The following is a 19740-nucleotide window of genomic DNA, read 5'->3' on the forward strand; positions in this document are numbered from 1 at the left end:
GCCGTCCCGTCCCCAGGTCGTTCTTCTGCAGTGCCGCCTGAGGCCACAGTACGCGTTCTCCCACAATCGGAAGACGTCGTCCCCGAACCTGCTCGGTCTGGTCGCCATGGCGATAGCGCTGCCGCCTCCGAGCGTCAATGAAGTGCGCCTGGACGCTGACATGTTCGTCACCAGGCTGACGTTCGACTTTCAAATCGCCCACTGCGAGCCCAAGTGAGTGCGGAGATCACTGTTATCAGCAGCACGACGGCATGGGAGTGGAAACGGGGGAGCAGGGAGGGAGAGGCACGAGGACTGATATATTAGGGTAGTGTATGTAGTGTAGAAGGAGGTATAGAGGGTTGACTGGAGCATGCAAAGGAAAGGATGAGAAATAGAGCGCAGGAGGAGACGGATAAAGAATTAAGTAGACGACAGAGTTATAGTGGAAGGAAAGGTTGGGGACGATAGAATAGAGGGAGAGACAGAAGGGATGCAAGAGCGGGAGGAGCTGGAAGAGAGAGGGCTGTGGGACCGGGAGCGGGAAAGGTGTAGTGATTAATTCGACGGCAGCTTTTTATTGTCTAATTAGTAACCACAGCTGTAGTTAGATATGTCCGTTAAAGGCACCTACCCAGCTTCCAATTAGCGCTGCTTTCAGCGCGGATCGTATCGGACGTTTGTGATTGAAGAACGAGCTGCCGATTTGTCCTGCTGGATCTGCAGACACGTCTGCCCGCCTTACTGCCGGCCTGTCTGGCCGACGTCCGCCCTCTCGCTGACCGCCGTCTGACTTCTCTCTCTGGTTACCGCGTGTGTCCACCGATCGCTTTTTAATCACCCTCTTACGACTCTCTGTCCCCTCTCTCTCTCTATTCTCTCTCTATTCTCTCTCTCTCTCTCTCTCTCTCTCTCTCTCTCTCTCTCACACGCTCTCTCTCTCTCTCTCTCTCTCTCTCTCTCTCTCTCTCTCTCTCTCATTCTCTCTCCCTCCGTTCTCTCACCGTTTTCTGACCATTCTCTGACCGTTCTCTGACCGTTCTTCGTCCGTCACAGGGTATCTGAGATGCTCGACTACAGTGCTGAGGAGCTGACCGGTCGCAGTCTGTACACGCTCTGCCACGGAGCCGACGCCCACCTGCTGAGGAAGGCGCACGTAGACCGTAAGTGGGCCCTATCCACCCCGCGAGCCTTCTGACAACTTGCCTGCTACCGTACTCGAGTCCACCCCGAGAACCTTCTGACATCTTGCCTAATACCGTAATCGAGTGCTGACGTCTGCTTGAGGCTGGATTCTTGATTAGAGAAATTCTCTGCTTTTGACTCTGGTTATGCGTTAAGTCCTAGAAAGACCAGCGTTATTGTCTCGGTCAGACGGCTCTCATCCCGAGGTCGCGGGTTCTCACCCAGGTCAGCAAGGTTCTCGCCCGGTTAGGCAGGGTTCTTTCCGGGGTCAAACAGGGTTCTCGCCCGGCCATGCCACCCGTCGACATGCCGCCACCTCTGCCGGCGCGGTGTTGATATGCAGCTCTCTGCACGCTGTAGACAATTTACACCCGTCCAGTGTTAATAAACGCGCCGCGGGATGATATACTAGCGGCTGGGGGCCGGCGGCGCGGCTCCTGAGGAGGCGGGCTCACCGGCGCACCCGGTGACCCGCCGGCGCCCCGCCCGGCCCACACGGTGGCCCGTGGACCGGCAGACCGGGAGGCTGGGTTTTCCAAACCAGAGGCGTGATTTCCTACCGGAGGACACAGGATTATGGCCTCCTAATTCTCCCGGGCTTCCCCTTTTAGGGAGCAGACTGAGCCCGAGGGAGGTAGTTTGTGTTCCGACACACAACCGTCGGTTATTTTTGTGATAACCGTGGGTTCGTTTTGCTTAGCCAGGTGACGAAAAATGACTGTGCTGCAGTGCATTTTTTTTTTCTCACTGGCAACACACCATTTCGGTACTAAATCCGTTTCCCTTTACTGTGTTCATAGGGCATGTGAACTCCAAAAACTATTGCAGCTGCTCATCTGTATTATCATGTGCGTCTGTGTGTTTCAGTGTTGAACAAAGGTCAGGTGCTTACCTCCTACTACCGACTACTGAACAAGTCAGGCGGCTACACCTGGCTTCAGACCTGCGCCACCATCGTGTGCAATAACAAAAACGCCGAGGAACAGATGATCATCTGCGTCAACACCGTCATATCGTGAGTAGAACGGGATTCGTCTTCGGGCTGCGGATGATATTTAACGCTGGTAACGAACTGTTTCGGTCAAATTTAGTGTCTGTACTCTGTTTGCTTGTTTTCTTGCTGGCGATTACAAAGACTCTTGACTCATCAGATTTGATATTCACTCCCGAATCGTGACCTCAAGTAAAATAACTCATGGCCAGGCTCATCCAGACTCATTCGACCCCTCTAACTCGGACGACTCCGTCCAAGACTCCAAACCATCCGAGCAGGGGCGCGGGAACTACGTTCAGACTGGGGGGGGGCACACCATAATAGAGATCAACCTAGGGTACCCCCAAATCTAGTTTTCTCACCGGTTTTAGGCCACTTATTTTTCATCCCTTGGCTTTTTCAACAAAAAAGAAAACATTTGCAAAAAAGTGTGGTATTCCGTCTCAAAGCTGTGGGGGCATCGCCCCCACGGCCCCAGAGTTGGGGGGGGGGCAAGCTGCCCCCACTGCCCCCCCCCCCGGCTCCCTCGCCTATGATCCGAAGCGACTATGTCCTAACTCAGACAACTCTTTTTTCCACAGTCGGACGGAGCAGGAGGGTGTATTTATGGACCAGTCCCAGATGACAGGAGGCGTCTCCACACGGTCGGATGACGGCGGCGGCCTGCCTTCGACCGGCCCGGAGAGGACAGGTCAGTGTCAAGTCACAGCGGGGTCACCTCGAGGTCACGGCTGGTCAACTGACTGGTCAGTCGACAGGAGCATTGTTATACCGCGCCGCAGCAGAGGCGGCGGAGAGCCCTTTGAAGCTTACGGGTGGCATCAGTTTAATGACATGCCTGATTGAGTAATGACCATAAATCGACTCAATGAGGGAGTGTGCAGATATATTGCTTATCGGATGAGCGTAATAACACGTCATTCAGCCCAAAATACAATATTTATCATCTCAGCACCGGGGGCGGGACATTCATCAGCATTGGCTGACTCTGTACCGGATGCAGCAATAGCTCGGAGGAGGGCTGCGCTAAGACGCCGCGCAGGGCTGGGTGTTACAAAGTAACGGTCCTGCTTCGAGTGGTGTCCCTCGCGGTCGGAAACACCGCCCTGTGTGGCCAATGTCATACGATTCTCATGTCAGAAACCGGCGAACGCCCAGACCGTGGTGTGTCGCATGAGCGGCTGCCGTGGTTTTTACCGTCGTCTAAAGACCATCCGAACTCGACAAAAAGCTGCCGTTCTGACTGGGCGTACATTGTTCTGCCGCGTCGCGATTGGTGTCGCCCACACAGGTCGGGGCGGCTTGTTGACAGCGATGTCAGCGCCGTATCTCCGGAGATGAGGCGGAGAGGAAGGAAACTGACGGTTCCGTTAATTGTCCACAGATGGCAGCAGCACGGCGTCCGAGTCGTCCCCGGGAGCCAGCGAGAGCACGAGTGATCTGCGTATTGACGGCGTGGTCGAGTCGAAAGGATCGGCCAAACAAATGTCACAGGATCACACCAAAGTGAAAACGGAGGTGAGCACTAGCTGATTCCAGCTGTCAGTTTCGCGAGTGGCCCTCGGACTTTCCATAGTGCTGTAAAGCCAAGCAGCTTCCAAGCTCCCGACAGTTTGGAAGTTCTCTTCTTTTTTTTTCTGAAAAGCGTGAGGTTCAATTACCCACAGGACCCATCAATCATCAGGAAAAATGTCTATCTCTTGTCGAGCACTGTGGTCCTAACAGACGCCGTGTTTTCCGACAGACGAGTTCGTCGTTCGAGGGCTCGGAGCGTGCGGAGGCGTCCGGCTCCATGAACCTGTCTGTGGCTCCGGCCGTGGCTCCGCTCTCTGCCGCTCCGGTTCCGGCCGCTCCGGCTCCGGACACCGCCCGCTCCCGGAAACGGAAACTGGCGCCGGAGGAGACTCCGGAGCCGCGGCCGGCGCCCAGTCCGCGCGGAACGGCCGAGCCGCCGCCGGAGCGCGGGGCGGAACCCCGCTGGAAACCCACCCGCTGTGACGAGACCAGCTCAGTGAAGGAGCTCGAGTCGGCCATGTCCAAACACCTTCCCGGAGAGCCGACGGATTTCAGCGCCGACGCGCTGCTGAGAAACCAGCAGCGGCCGACCATCCAGTGGATCGGTGCGGGCAGCCAGGCGCCCGCCTCCACCCTGCTCCGACAGCTGTACGCCAGTCGTGAGAGCGTCATACGCTCCAACATCCAGGCAGCGGCAAGCCGCGCCGCCTACTACCCCGATATGCAGAACATGTTACCCACCCCGCCGGGCGGCGAGACGTACAACGAGCAGTTCTACAAGCTGGCCACGGACGGGTACGCGCTGCCGTACGGCGGAGGGGGCGTATCAGCCGGGTACGACTACCACAGCATGACTCCTCCGTCATCTGTGTCTCCTCGAGACAAGGCCGCGCACGGTGAACAGTTCGACCCGAGATTTGAGTCGTTCAAACCGCAGCCGTACCCGTACCTGGCCGGCCTGGAGCAGAGTCAGTTCGGCGGCGACCCCAGCAGGCTCTACCCTGACCCGACCGGGTTCCACCTCTATCATAGTTCGCCAAAGTCGCCCGGGAGCTATGACGCGCTCAAGTCGCCAGCGGCCTGGTATGCGCCGCAGTCGTAGGGACGCTCTGCCGACTGATAGGCTCAGAGACTGACGCGGGGCGATCCGGCGGAGGCAAAGAGTCGTGACCTGTGACCTCGCGAGGTGTCCATTGGCACTGATGACACGCTGTAGGTCCCGCCGATCCTCTCGGGTCGCCCTGAGCTGTTGACCATGACCTGTGACCTCTGGCCGTCCGCTGACCGGTCACGGTCGGTGACCCGCCCGAGCTGACCCACCAGGACCTCCGGTCCCGCAGTCCTGACCTCGGGACCGACCAGAGTGACCCCTGGTCCGCGTCCTGGTCCCTGCGGCGGTCTTCTAGCAGCTCGAATGCCGGCGGACGCTGGGTCCCATGGGCGGCGCTATACCAGCGAATCGCCCAGTCTGACTTACACGCATATCATGATGTCATCTTGTGTCATTTTGGCGCCGGCCGCCGAGCCACGCCCGCTTCGCTAGCGTACAAATCGCCGACGATTTCTTTCCGTCTCCATTGTTGGACTAGTGTGTGCTCGCTCGCGCGTGCGGCTGCGGGCGTTGTTTCGCGTGCAGGACGGCGTCGTTTCGGGGACGGGAGAGCTTCCGGCCGGGCCGACATCGGCCCAGCCGCTCGGTGGCGAGGGTGGAGGCTCGGAGGCGGCCCGACGTCTACAGTATCTGTGATTCCTAGTTTGCGTTGTTTGCCGTACTTGTGTGTCGTCGCTGTCAAGAGATGGCGCCACTGCGGTCAGGGTAAGATTCCATAAGAGACGAGGGCGCGCGGGCGCCGTCAAAGACAAGGCAGCTGGGCGCGTGTGTAGATATCTTAGCTGAGACAGATGTGGACTGGAGAGAGGATTATTTATTCATGTGTGTACATAGCCGGCGGCGCGAACTGTTGTTTTGTTTGGAACGGTGGCGATCGGCCAGCCTGAGCGGCGCACGGCTGTTCAGACGCCACTCGTTCACCAATGTAAGAGTATCGTCGTATCCGCATTCTTAGTCGATACCTAGCTGTTCTCGCAATCATTTACGTGTTATCGAAAAATAAACCATCGAGGCACAACAGCAGTGAGTTTGGGTGTCTTATGGTGGAAGTGGGACCTTGTGTGGCACTGGTGGAGCGGGTGGTAGGGTGCCAGTTCGGGGACCGGGACGACCAGGGTTCGATTCCCGGTGCCATCCGTACTTCCAGCAGTCGTCCCCAGCTGTGGAATAGGAGCGGGCTGGGCTACGGAGTTAATATTGCGATGTAAGGATCTGTTCAAAACTTTCCGCCATTGGCTTAATTTGACAAATACAACGCTGTCAACGTCCCGAGCCACGTCAGAATTACTTTTGCCCATGTTCACAGGCATCAACTGCGCTATCAAGCAAGAAATTGACATTTTATTAGAAAACTGATTCCCTCGCATGCACTTGTGTCAGTTTCACATTATTCAACCTCTGCCTGTCGAGTTCATTGAATGAATCACTTGGCATGCTCTAATAAAGAGCACAGCATGCTGTATCAACACTTCATGAACCATTTCATTTGCTAGCGCGCGAGACAAGCAAGGCGACATTTTCATATCACAAACAACGTCACTTCGTATCGCTCGGTAAAACCGCATTTGTACGAGCGAGATGTAAGCAAATTCATGACGGTAGTGGCTTGCATGCGTGACGGTAATTCATGACAGCACGGGGAACGAAACAAATCACAGCGAAATACAATGTTGGTCACCCTTCCATGCCACCACTGTCGACCAAGACTTCGTCGTATCAAGGACTGGGCGATGGCAATGTGCCATGAGAAGGTATCACCCTACCCCAGCCTCCCCTCTCCCCTCCTCTACTCTACTCTCTCTTTCCCTTCCCGTCTCGCCTCTCCGCGAGCCATCGATCACCTGAGACAGCGCAGCACGTCGTCTTTCTGCGCCGTTAGGAACTCGCCTATGAGTGTCAGCGTAGACTCCGTGCGTCGAATCTGTTGCAGCATGGCCATGCGAAACTCCTCCCGGGCGCCCTTGTCCACGCCCCGGGTCGATATCGTCCGCTGGCTGGAAATGGGACGGGAGCGACGGCGTTAGGCGGGGCGCGGGTAGTGACGAGTGTGGGGTGTGGGGGAGGGGGGGAGTGATACATGGCAGGGGAGATGAGACATGCCCCGTGCCCATCATGCATCATGGAGCACCGGTTACTGAGACGAGACAAATTTCAGCAGCATCGCACGCCTCGATACGAATCGTACTCAGAAGTCTGCTGCTGTTCATTGAGTAAATGAATCGTCACCGAAATGACCCAGGACAGTTACAAGGGACATATGACTGAATCAAAAGTACCATCATCTCAACTGAACTCACGGAACCACTTTAGCCTTGGTAACCGATGTAGGGTTTTCTGTCGGATACTAACCGCGGCTGCTGGGCGGGCACTAGACTGAACGTGAGTCCGCCCCCGTGCTCCGTGTTGAGGTACACAAACTCCTCCACAATGTCGGGACAGGTGACGTAGTGGACGAACTGAGGGTACGTCAGGGTGCCGTGCTGTCGAATCAGATGAACCACCTGAAACGAGGGAGGGACGGGGGGTGTTGGACAAAGGGAGGAGTATCAGCGTCTTAGATATCACTGGGTCGCAGCCAGGCAACGGCAGAGTATGAAAATCGAGTCACAGAGAACTGAGGAAAGCGAACACCAAAAGGGTACTACAATATTATTGTTCATGTGGCATTCACCATCAACCCCAAAAGTCAAGACGCCGCATAAGTCCGTAGAACTTAGAGCCCCATAATAACAAACCAAAATGTCTCCATCCCCCCAAATGTCCCCCCAGACCCCCCCCCCAGGCCCCAACACCTCAGCGCTGCAACCACCCCCACGAAGTCAGCATAGGAACCCAGATTATCATAACGTAGGCCGCACCTTGGAGAAGATGGGCTCTTCGGTGGGCCAGTCGTACTGCAGTAACACGATCAAGTGGCCGACAGCGTTATCCTGAAACGCACCCGGGCCCAGCACCTTCTTCTGTGGAGAGAATAAGACAAGGTGAGTACACGTCCAGAGAATGTCATCGAATTTCAGGCAAAGTAAACCATTTTTGTGTCAGTGAATGATGGAGATGATCGATGATGATACTATTAATGGTGAGTTGGAAACTTGGAAGCTTATAAGGCCAACCAGCTGCAGATATATTTAGCGCACTTCATGCATCATTTAACCAGTCAGAAAGTATATTACCTTAGAAGACGAAAAGCTGGCACACCAAACGAAGAACAGCAACAATGAACTGCGAGCCGTCACGGTGTCCTTACCTGCAGACAGAGTGTGAGCACCTTGATGCAGTACTTGCTGACATCGGCCTGCGTGTAGCTGAGGAAGTGCAGGTGCCGGTTCTGGGCACACTGGGCCACTACCTGAGTTTTGGCCGGGTCACCGAGTGCAGACGGCAGCAGAGGTCCCGTCAGGATGTGGAGACACAGCTCACCGGCCAGCTGGAAGCGAATTGACAGAAAGACGTCAACCGTGAGGTGTAGGGAGGAAAATGGAGGTCCCACGAGCATCAGCGTACAGGCTGTCTGACAGCTAACGTGTCGTCACACTCAAATAACTAGGTACGCCACAGGAAGGCACTATGATTTTGAGTCGACCGACTTATAAACATCACAATCTTACAAATCATCACAATCACTAAGTCCACCTAGAGTATCCGCTTGATCATCGGGCTAGTTGAGCAGGTGATATCCAGAACTCTGCCCCCATGACTCATCTAACAATCCCCATGACCCTGTACTTAATTCCCAAGACTCTCCCCCTCCCCCACCTGATAGTCGCCGGTGCCGAACGCTGCGGCCATCCTCTGTAGCAGCGCCCGGCAGCAGTGGGCGCCGGTGCCGCCCGTGCCGCCCAGACCGGCGGCTGCCGCCGCGTCCGTGCGGTAGGCGAGCTCCTGCAGTCGGTCGGCGTACAGATGGACGTCGGTGACAAACGACTGGAACCACGGCCAGCTGTTGCCGCTCAGCACGTGCTGCCACACGCGCTGGAACTCTGCCGGGCGGGGGGAGAGCGAATGATGCCACAAGCTTGGTATGTTGGCTAGAGCTCCATTGCGTTATACGGTTACGTGTAAGCATTGTACCACATTAGAACTGATTGGAAGAAAAGCAAATGTGCAAAAAGAGCGACATGAATGGAATCGAAAGATCAAATGGGCGTTCAATCCCGGATTATTACGTGGGTCTGTGTAGTGTGTAGTTTCGACTTTTTTAACCGTTAGACGAGAGTACTCAAGGAACATTCCGTGACAGCTCGTCAAATCATCTTCCTCGTCCATCCTCTTCCCAAGACCACACACCTTTCTCGAGCGCCGGGTTCTGCGAGAGCAGGCTCCAGCAGCGGACACCCGTCAGGAAGGCCAGGGTGAGCTGCTGCGGTTTGAACGTCACCTGCCGGGACACCGTGAGCAGTGGCTCGGTGGGGTCCAGCTCCTGGGAGCGGTGGCGCCGGTGCGCCGGCCCAGGCCCCGGCACTGACGGACCGGGGACGGAGCCGAGGAGGGAGGTGGTGGATGAGAGGGGCTCGGGGAAGGCCTCCACCAGCATCAGACTGGGAGGCGCCGCTCCGCCACCGCCGCCGCCGCTGCTGCTCTGAGAGCCTGCGGAGAGTGGGCGGGGAGTAGGGGTGTCAGATGGTTGACGAGGCAGGTTTATACACATTCTCAATTCGATGTATCTAGAGTGGAGGAGCCAGGGCGTTCATGCCAGTAGCAATCCTACTCATATCATACGAAGATGCATGCATTCAGGGGTCCAGGCATCGAAACACAAAGCTACATCGCCATCAAGTTTACAAACTGCATTGACATTGACACTTTTACAACAGTCATACATCGACCCACCACTTCTTCTTCTACACGTCACGCCGTGGCCGCCGGGGCGGCCACGGCCGTGGCAGCGTCGACCGGGGGGTCGACACGGCCCACCCGCCGCAGGTACTCGAAGATGAGAGTCGCTGATCCGCCCAGCACACGCCCCAGGCTCGGCAGAGGTCCGCCCCACAGGCGGGACCTCATGCGGGCGTACGCTGGGCATTCCAATTCGGTCAGCAAGTGTGCAACCGAGTCTTCCTCCTCGCAGTTCAGGCAGTCGGGGCTTGTCGCAAGACCGATCTCGTGGAGTCTTCCTTGTGAGCACTGATCTTCCCACTCTCAGTTGAGACAGTGTCACCTGCTCCCACCTGGTCAGGTCCTCGTGTCCGGGCGTGGGTGGTAGGTGAGGATGAGCTTTGGCTCGGGCTGCGGTCCACTCGGCGGATCTGTGGCGTATCGCCGCTCGGGCGCCGGCCATGTCCAGCGGGACCGCTGCCTGGCTTAGCTCTGCCGCGGCTCGGTTGGCTAGCCTGTCGGCGTCCTCATTACCAGGGATGCCAGCATGCCCCGGTACCCACTGGAGGGTGACGTGCTTCCCGAAACACGTGAAGTCATGGAGAGAGGCCCAGATGCTCGCCGGTAGCTCCTCCTGTTGGGCTGCCTGCCCGCGCTGGAGCGTCTGTAGGCACGCCCTGGAGTCGGTGCAAAGGCGGATCTCCTTGATGGCGTCTAGGGAGTCGGCTGGCAGGCTCGCCAGGGACTTCAGTGCCTCCCGGACTGCCACCAGCTCCGCCCTGGTGCTGCTGCAGTGGGTGCCTGCAGCTGCCAGACACTCGATCCTGCGGTCGTTCTCCCGGTGCAGGATGATGGCCGCTCCTCCTCCTCCGTTGGACGTGCCTCCGGCCGCCGAGCCGTCACTCCATATGGAGCAGTCTGGCGCGGGCAGGGCGGCCAGGGCGCGCTCTGCCGCCTCTCTCCTCTTGTCAGGTGGGTCTGTCCGCCGCGTGGTGGTTGGTAAGTCCACGATGAAGGTCACTGACCCCTGATGGGCCGACCACGGCGGCTCCGATGACACCCTCAGGAACGGCTCCGCTGGGCAGCCCGACACTCCCGCCTCCCTCAGAGTCCACTGGCCCACTCTGCGTAGGCATGGCTTGTGGGGCAGCAGGGCGTCTTCATCCGGCAGGGCTGGCTCCGGTCGTCCCTCCTCGACCCACCACTCCGGTACTCCCTCCATCAGACCCAACCTCCCCCTCCCGTACCCCCAGCGTCCCACCCTCACGACTCACCCGGCGCCATCGTGGGGTCGATTTTGTGACTGTATTCGACCACCGCCTGCAGCATTACGGCCACGGTACAGTACACCAGCTGAGAGTGAACGAACGGGTCCTCCTGGCGGGCAGAGTGCTCGCGGAAAAAGGAGGCCAGCTGCTGCCACACCAGGTCACGGGACCTGCAAACAGATAGAATAGGTTAGCGCAGGGAAGGGGACTGTAAAATAATGGAAAATTGTGCGAGAACAAGTCAGTGTGTCAGAAGAGAGTTGCGTTAAGTCATAATTATGTCAGGAAGCGAGTTGCAAAGACGAGGCTACGAACGTAACACATGTCATCAACGAGTAGGTACGAGTAATACAATACAATAACGAATTTGGAACATGGTGAGCATCAAGTGCGTTTTGAGCGTCCAATCTAAATCGGTCCGATATTTACCGCTTGTGCGTGAAGACGTCGGCCAGTGGCCAGTGCAGTTTGTTGGCGGCCAGCTGACACAGACTGCACATGTCCTTCCAGGGGTCGGCCAGGCGCAGCTCCACCGGTTCCTCCGCTCCTGTTCCCTATAGAAGGTACAATACAGTGTAGTACAAACAGTACTTAGTGCCCACAGTACAGTTCAAGGTACACAAAGCTCATATTGCAGATTGCGCAGTTCGATATTCACGGCACGATTTAACAACGACGGTTAACCACAAAACAATCATCACAACTGCCCACCATTGACACACGACATTTCACCGTCATCAACCTCGTACTTCATTAGCACTATACCATACCAATTACCCAGAATGTTCCAACCACCCACCGCAGTCCTAGTCGCTCGATAGGCTCTAATTTCCCCACCCTGTCCTGGATCGATACTCATCAGTTGCAAGGTGCTACCGGCGGAGATTGCCCAGGGGCCGGCCAATATGTAGCGGGTCACAGGAAGTGCAACGATCAGGGGTGCTACAGGACCATAAACTGTAATGGATGATGTAGTCTGCGTCGACGATGGGTAGGGGTGGTGGTTGACATCGGTGTTAAGTAGACCGGCATGGAGACAGGGTGTAACGGGGAACGGCGTAGGCGGAGGGGATCGATTTATGTGAAGTGGGTGGTCATTAAAACTCGAAAGTGAGTCGTAGTATGCTGTGTGTCAGTGTTATCATTGTAAGGTTCATCACACACCGAGCGGTGAACTTAGCCGACTCAGTCTGGGTATTTCAGATCGTACCTATCGTAGCTGAACACGGAACTACATGGTAAATTACGCGTAGTCTCATAGGCGGCGGAACGGGGGGAGGGGGCACCGGGGCACTGTGCCCCCCTTGATTTTGCCATTTTAACATTAGCCCTATGGACGTTGCATGGAAAGAATGGGACCAAAAGTCGGCAGTGCCCCCCCCCCCCCCTTAATTGAAGGTGTTTCGCCGCTACTGCATAGTAGAGTCTATAATATATAGTTGTATATAGTTGTACGATTCTAGTCGTTATTTACTGTCGTCAAGGAATTGCTCGGACAATTATGGTGTAACGCAGGGCCAGGGCTGACCTGTATTTTGGTATTATCCGACGCCATATAACAGACGTAGAACTCGACGGTGCGTAGAAATAGGCGCGTCAGCTGTTTATGAGTGAGGTCTGAGGCGCTAGAGCTGAGTAGACTCGGCAAAAGGTCGCACACTGAAACGGGCGCGTGTTAGCTCGGGTCAGAGAATGGGACGATGGGTACGGGTCAGGTCTGGTCACGATCTGGAGCAATAGCGAGTGCCTTCGGAGCAGGACACTCATCGATACGGCACGTGACACTCCACCCTCGACAGTAACACACGCAACTATCAATAACTACGATATACTGTTAGACTTATGGCCAACAATCAAAGTACAATCAGCATAAACTGATTGAAAACCCATACACAACAAATGAATGGTTTGGAGACCCAGGAGGTTACAGTCACGTAGCTGTTAAATTTCGTATAATCCGCCGTCAAATCAAACACGGAAATGAACGACAGAGGTAAAGGGATAGTTCGTTAGCAGTCGCAAAGCAGCAATACGACTAATGGTGAAAGTAGCAGGCAGATAGATATATCAATAAAACGCATGAGTTTTTCAAGCGTTTTTTTTTTCGCTAAACCCCAGTATTTTACAATGCTCGATACGTCAATCAATCATGTTTGGCGAAACATAGAAACCATGTCAAAATAGAACTCACCCAGAAATTTCCTGTACTTATTCAGCGGCGACTTGAAGTGTGCGTGCTTTTCTGAGGTAAGCAGAAGATCCACGACCCTCGTCTGCCAAACGAATAGTCGGTGATTGGTTAGTGAGCGAAATGAGTTGGTCCCGCTGTCCAGGGTTGGTTAGCTAACGAAATGGACGGTAATACGTCAGTCATCAGTGCAGCAGAAAACCGACATCCTTTTGATGAATATTTGACCTGTCAAAACCTAACAAAGTATAGCCTCAGGAGAAGTCGAGAGACAATCCAGACATAAATAGAGTGTCTATCAATGACTCATTACTGACATCACGAACCCTAGGCTCAGCTGTCAATGTCAATTACCAACTAGTCAGCATCTCTACTGAAATGTTAATTTCCTAGCAGTTTTTACAACTCCATGGAACTGAAGGAGGAAGAACAATGAGCACAGCGAAATAGGGAACAGAATACCAAAAAATCGACACAAATTTTAGAACCACAACTCGTTCCAAAACGCCCACCATCGCACTATCTCAAGCCATCTCTAAAGCCCAGCCACTGGAATGTAACCACAGGTGACGTTCATCACTGACTCCGTGTCCGTTGACCATGTTGGGGAACTTGTTGAGCAGCAGCAGCACCAGCTGGCAGTGCTCCAGGGTGTCGCTGCTCCGGTCCGCGATCACTGAGAGGCCGCGGTGCTGCAGGTCTGTAACGGAGGACAGACCACGTCAGCGGACATGGTAGAAAGTCTGGTGTGCAGGAACGTAGTCAATGAAACGATAGCATCGCGTCAGGTCACCAAACACTTGTCTATAGCGTTGGACACATAATATGTGTTAACATTTCACCACACACCTCTGGCCGAAACGGCAACGAGCTGTGGTACCAAATGGCAACGAGCAGTGGCTGAAAATCGAAAAAGCGGGATTCGGTCTGGAGTGGACTACAATGTCTTGTGCCGTATACAGCACAACGCAAAGTTACGAAATATCAGTAAACTTCCGAAATTGCCAATTAGTTCCGTTCCATAGCTTAGTTGACAAAACGTCAGAGGCGCGTATCTCTGTGAGTGGATATAACCTGCAGTTTACCGGATCGCCGCCAATGTGACCGACCATGTATTGATGACGTGATAAACGGACCGAGAATCTACTGGACACGGCGTATGCGGATGCTCCGGTCGGAAAAAGACAAACGAGAATCAGTTTACCAACTACATCACCACTTGACAAAACTTGTCCGAGTCTTGTCACGAACCGAGTCTTGTCATCCGGCAGACAGAGCTACACTCACCGGTGGAGAGCTGACAGAACACCTCGCGGAGAAACTTGCTTTGTCCGTCATCGTCCTCGCAGCGGAGAGCGTCCGCCAGCACTCGCATCTCGGCCCACAGGTCGGGCTCATCGGGGAACTCGCGGCAACTGCGGGTAAATATGGAGAGATAAGGTGGTCGTTTCACAGAGGGATTAAAGTATGCTCAAGCTGGCTATATCACAGAAGGATTAACCCGGCAGTTGCTGGGGTATTTCGCCACCCACCGTTTGCTGGGGGGGGGCGTTAAACGCCCCCAGCCGATAACTCGAGAACCAATAGGCGCAGCGAAACGCACGAGGCGGCAAACGAAAGAGCGCGACGAGACGCTTCAGATGAGTACTTAAAAGTTGAATTTTGAGGTCACAGGTCAGGTCAAGGTCAGGTCAAACACCGGAAATCGGGCTTTCAGTAGCATGGATTTCAGGACTTCGCAATGGGCGCCTCTCGTCATAAACTCTGTCAAAACGGTGCACAATCCATCATATAAGGCTTACAGGAGTGTCAGCTCCATGTAGGGGTCAGTCAAGCATAGGTCAGGGTCAAGGTCAGGTCAACCGGCTAGGCACATATCCCCGAAAATCAAAACTGATATTCGCAACCTGTGACACATGTTTTATGGGTAATTTGGAGCGTAGAACACGATGGTGACATTATTTTTCTCATATGTGTACGAGTTTGGCTCAAAAAGTTCAATTTACGAAATTCATGTATCATGGTCGTGAAGTAGTCACGAGAAATTACCAAGATTCAGTTCAAGATTTTGGAAAATGCGGAACAATAATCAATAATCGAAGATAGCCATTAGATTGCTCATGGTATTGGCAGTCTAATGGCGTTTACGGCATGTCTGTATATCTATTCTGTGATTTTATATGATTTTTTGAACATATACCGTTTTTGGTCGAAAACTCAGAAATCATGACGTCACTAAAACCTCGATATCTCAAAAATTTTCCGACCGATTTTTTTGAAACTTTGTCACAATAAACTTCAATCAATTTCCTACAGGTACCCGAAATTTGGCGCGCCTGCGGCGCGCCGTTTTTATGCTATGGCCCGGCGAAAAAAGTGGGGGCGTTTAACGCCCCCCCCCAGCAACTCGCGGGTTAAAGGAAGACTGCCACCTTCAAAAAGTTTTCTCAGATCGGCCTATGATTTATTCCCTGGACAAAACAAAATTTTAGAATTCACCTGACAAAGTATCATCACGTGAATCGCGAAAAAAATTGTCGATTATCATACAATTATCAATCGGTTAATGTCTAGCGACAATGTTTACACATCACTAGACTTCAAGGTCATAAGATTATTACATTTTATTTGAAAAAGTAAGGTATTTTATGATTTACTAATATATGATTTCATAAGAAATTGGCCATGTTTAATTTATTTTGCATTTAAGTTCGTAAAACATTAAAAAAATCATGGCTCATTTGGAATGGGTCTGGCCCATGTTAAACCCCATTTCCCACACTTTTTTGGAAAAATGAACTACCGTAAAACGGGGACAGACAGTTTTAAGGTGTTTTGTTATATAACTCAAGAAGGGTTGGAGATAGAAGCATCAAATTGTCAGCATTTTATGTGGAATTTGGTGCTTTACATGCCTGCTACATTAAAGTTTTAAAAATATATACATGCATATTATTTTTATTATTTTTCATCACTGTCCCTTAGCACCCCAATGTGGGGTGTTAAGGGACACCTATATTATTCCAAGAAATGGTCATCAAATGCCCACAATTGGGGTGTGGAAGGGCACACAATTTATTTATTGAAATGTTTTGCATATTCTGTCACAAAGCAAGTCAGGTTCATTCACCACTCATGACCTTTTTAGCCAGTTACGTGTAATGCAGTTTACGCTTGTGGAAAATGTGCTAATTATAAGGTAAACAGAACCAAAAAGTAATCTTCTGTCATCAATAAAAACCCATCTTGAAGCTAGTCACTTGTCATTATGTTGCCCTCTTTGTTTTAGCCTTTTTATGATGACATCACATTTACCTACATCAGTCTCCATTGACCCATCATTGTAAAAGAGAGTGTTGAGATGGTTTGTTACATAACTAAAGATGTGTTAGAGATAAAAGCATGAACTTGCCAGCATTTTATGTGGAATTTGGTGTTTTCCATGCCTACTTAATTAAATTATATTTAGATATTATTTTTTATTTTTTCTTCCCTGTCCCTTAGCACCCCACATCCACCTCAAAATATGCGTGTATCCGGAAAAGAGGAAGAGGATGATGAATGAATGGGTGGATTTGCACAAGTTTTTCAGGAAACATGTGCAATACATGTGACAATACACCTATGCATTCATTTTCCCTGTACACCCACTAGTTTATGTGGTACACACAGAGTTTTGGAGATGTTTCAATTTTGTGAAAATGTAGCATGATTTTCAAATCCATTTTTGAACCAAATCACTTGCATGAAAAACCATACCATTTTCTCCTATGGTCAAGAGCAAAACAGTGTCAACTACCACACTGAAGTTTTTATTGAACCTTCTCAAATTAGGAAGTTAATATGACTCAAAGTTTTTTTCCATGCAACTGTCCCTTAACACCCCACTGTCCCTTAACACCCCATTTTACGGTACTGAATATATAAGTTTAACTTTTATTTTGACACTCCAAAATTCTTCTCTGATCTCGAAACAATCAAAGTTTTGACATATATTTACCAAAAGATAAGAAAATTCATGTTTCAAAGTTATCGATAAACAGTAGAGATGTCGGTTTTCTTGGACTAAAAAAATGGCATCAAACTGAACTTTGGTCTCCGATTTCTCGCAAACGGGTTCGAATTTCGGAAAACCGACTTCAGTCTGGGACATAGGTGGCTCAGCTCTAGTGAAAACCGTTTTGTGAAAAAAAGGTGGCAGTCTACCTTTAAAGGATTATGTAAGCTGCAGCATGAACTAAAATACAACTTTGTTTAGCTGACATCAAGTCAATGTTACTATAAATATATATTGATGAGCTTATTAGGTACTGGTTTCAGCACAGAACATTAATAGACCAAATCACAGACAAAAGGTACATTGAATGTGTCAATCTCAAATGGAACACTCTGCTCTTGATGCAACAGCACTTCTTGTGCATTGTTGATGAATCAATGATATTGCAGCAGCTGGCACTTACAGTCTTTCCAGGTGAGCAGCTGAGTCCTTGACACTGAGTGCTTCTCGATCAAGCCTGTAGGACTCAAACTGCAAAAGGAAGGCAAATGTAGTAAATGTGATTAATGTGAACAGAGAAGTCCTAAGACTAACTTAATGGACTTATGTTAATGGACTTATGTTAATGACTTATGTTATGTTAATCAGTTGGGGGAGGTTTGGTCAATGGTTGTCATTTTTAGCACATGCCATTTTTGGCAACCATGTGCTAAAAATGACAACGCTATCAGCTATTTTTAGCAACGAAGCCGATTTCACTCCTCAGCGAGGAAATCACGATTTTGGAAATACAAGCACTGATTTTGGAAAAGAAGTGCTGCCACCTGGTGCAAGAAGAAGAAACCAGCTTTAATATGGCCGTTGTTTGTATGGTAGTCCAACGTTGAAGTATACCCTTTTTTGTGGCCCGAAGTTGGAACTTTAAATTGAAGCATCCGAAAATGATCGATATTTATCGAAATCATGATGTTGATGAAAAAATAATATGTTAAGTTGAGAGAGGAGGCCATTTTATCCAGATGCGGTGGTTTACTTCTTGAAATTATGTTTGCTTACGACGACTGCCATGTAATGAGGGATAATTAGCAGCCGTCATTAGCAAAAATAATTTCAAGAAGTAAACTACTGCATCTGGATAAAATGGCCTCCTCTCTCAACTTAAAATATTATTTTTTTCATCAACATCATGTTTTCGATCAATATCGATCATTTTCGGATGCTTCAATTTTAAGTTCCAACTTCAGGCCACAAAACAAACTACCATACAAATAACAGGCATATTAAAGCTGGATTCTTCGTCTTGCACCAGGTGGCAGCACTTCTTTTCCAAAATCAGTGTTTATCTTTCCAAAATCTTCATTTCCTCGCTGAGGAGTGAGATCGGCCTCATCGTTGTCAAAAATAGCAGAATCGTTGTCATTTTTAGCACGTGTGACAAAAATAGCACGTGCTAAAAATGACAACGATTGACCAAACCTCCCCCGACTGTAATGGACTTAATGGACTTAACGTTAATGGACTTATGGTTATTGGCAAGAGCAATATCTGACAATGGCACAAATATTAAAAAAACATCAGGTATGCTCCACTTCTTTATTGAATAATAAATACGTGATTAAACAATCAAATCATCCTTCTATAATAAGGATCAAATTGTGTTAGACAACCAATGATTGAATTGCTTGTCCATACCTGTATTGAGAAGCTTCTTGGAAATAGAGTTTTGGCTGTCAAAAGCCATGCCCTGGCCTCATCTGGACAAGAGGCCTCCAATTCCTTGGCTCTGCTGATGAAGTAGCTTTCATCAGACAGCCCGCTGTGCATAGCGAGCTTAACCATTGGTTGGCCGGATACTGCCAAGTGTAAAAGGAATAGCTGTGGGAAATAAGATCAAAATGTCAGCCAGCAATCATCAAATCTGGATTAAATGAGAGGTTCTGAATCTGTTCATACCTACACCATGATAATGATAAAATCAGATCATTGCAGTGCTCCAATTTGCTCCAGTGAAACACTTTAACTGAAAAACTTGAAAATTGTCTCAGTCCCAACTTGAGTGTCAGATGCATGAAATAAGCTCCAACAAAAAGTTACTCAAAGTGACCCTACCAAGCCTTTCAAACAAAACTTTGACTAATAACAAAAATGATCCAAAAATGGAGAAATTTTATTGTTATGATGATGCGTTTCGTTTCAGTTAAAGTTTCAGTTTCCTCTCAGTTTTCCCTGTCACATTCAAAAGTGCCATCTCCCTACCAGATGAAATTAAAATGATTTTTTTTCAAAGTATTTACAAAAAAAGTAAATTTTTTTTTTTTTTTGAATTTTGCTCCCGACAGGCCGAGGCCCTGGTCGGGGTAGGAAAAGCCTAGCTATTGACATCTTCAAACAGCACCTTTCAGAAATTGGTACCGTAAAACTGTAAACAAATGCATTATCCAACTCGATGTTTCACAAATGTCTCAAGCGCGCATTTTACGGAACAAATGCTACTAAACTGTCTGAACCAGAATAAGTTCATCTAGAAATCATGACTAAGAAAATACTTATCACATCAGTTACCATTTCCAAAATCAATATTCTTCTATAAAATTGCAAATTGTTATAAATTAGGGAAACTATTTCCGGTTGAAATGCAGCTTTTAAGAAATGGAAATGCAGAGCTGTCCAATTTAGTAGCCTACTGCT

At 50.6% G+C, this 19740-nt stretch overlaps 2 protein-coding genes across 7 annotated transcripts in view; one reads left to right on the forward strand and one right to left on the reverse strand.

Annotated features, from left to right (window-relative positions):
* The window catches only part of LOC122386576 (protein trachealess-like), a 108289-nt gene extending 102485 nt beyond the window's left edge, over window positions 1-5804 (forward strand). For all 3 annotated transcript variants that reach the window (XM_043375876.1, XM_043375877.1, XM_043375878.1), the window contains 6 exons: window positions 17-213; window positions 1036-1142; window positions 2032-2179; window positions 2740-2849; window positions 3543-3676; window positions 3903-5804. In XM_043375876.1, coding sequence (XP_043231811.1) covers window positions 17-213; window positions 1036-1142; window positions 2032-2179; window positions 2740-2849; window positions 3543-3676; window positions 3903-4775 — 1569 coding nt within the window. In that variant the 3' untranslated portion in view covers window positions 4776-5804. The remainder of the gene's footprint in view (window positions 1-16; window positions 214-1035; window positions 1143-2031; window positions 2180-2739; window positions 2850-3542; window positions 3677-3902) is intronic.
* A 294-nt stretch (window positions 5805-6098) lies between these two features.
* Window positions 6099-19511, reverse strand: LOC122386577 (integrator complex subunit 10-like). Of its 4 annotated transcripts, none has more exons than XM_043375879.1 (15): window positions 19448-19511; window positions 18745-18927; window positions 17516-17583; window positions 14343-14470; window positions 13640-13755; window positions 13059-13140; window positions 12396-12526; window positions 11297-11421; window positions 10874-11037; window positions 9072-9371; window positions 8541-8764; window positions 8032-8211; window positions 7643-7744; window positions 7134-7285; window positions 6099-6778 (listed from the first exon to the last, which is right to left on the reverse strand). In XM_043375879.1, the coding sequence occupies exons 2-15, from the start codon at window positions 18889-18891 to the stop codon at window positions 6622-6624; spliced, it is 2076 nt and encodes a 691-aa protein (XP_043231814.1). In that variant the 5' UTR covers window positions 18892-18927; window positions 19448-19511; the 3' UTR covers window positions 6099-6621. The 4 variants fall into 4 exon arrangements, with proteins under 4 accessions (XP_043231814.1, XP_043231817.1, XP_043231816.1 ...); XM_043375882.1 differs by having other exon boundaries at window positions 19309-19452; XM_043375881.1 differs by having other exon boundaries at window positions 19433-19449.
* Between the last annotated feature and the right edge of the window lie 229 nt (window positions 19512-19740).

This window comes from Amphibalanus amphitrite, unplaced genomic scaffold (genome assembly GCF_019059575.1).
Source record: "Amphibalanus amphitrite isolate SeventyFive unplaced genomic scaffold, NRLGWU_Aamphi_draft 000256F_arrow, whole genome shotgun sequence".
NCBI classification, from domain to species: Eukaryota; Metazoa; Arthropoda; class Thecostraca; order Balanomorpha; family Balanidae; genus Amphibalanus; species Amphibalanus amphitrite.

Bases quoted from the DNA above. Each gene is read 5' to 3' on its own strand.
- LOC122386577 (XM_043375883.1), bottom strand. From the start codon at position 18,062: ATGGCCTCCTCTCTCAACTTAACATATTATTTTTTCATCAACATCATG. The intron at 14,471-17,515 runs GTAAGTGCCAGC...ATTTACCCGCAG, and splicing joins GCTGCTCACCTGGAAAGACT to TTGCCGCGAGTTCCCCGATG. The intron at 6,779-7,133 runs GTTAGTATCCGA...TCCCATTTCCAG, and splicing joins GTGCCCGCCCAGCAGCCGCG to CCAGCGGACGATATCGACCC.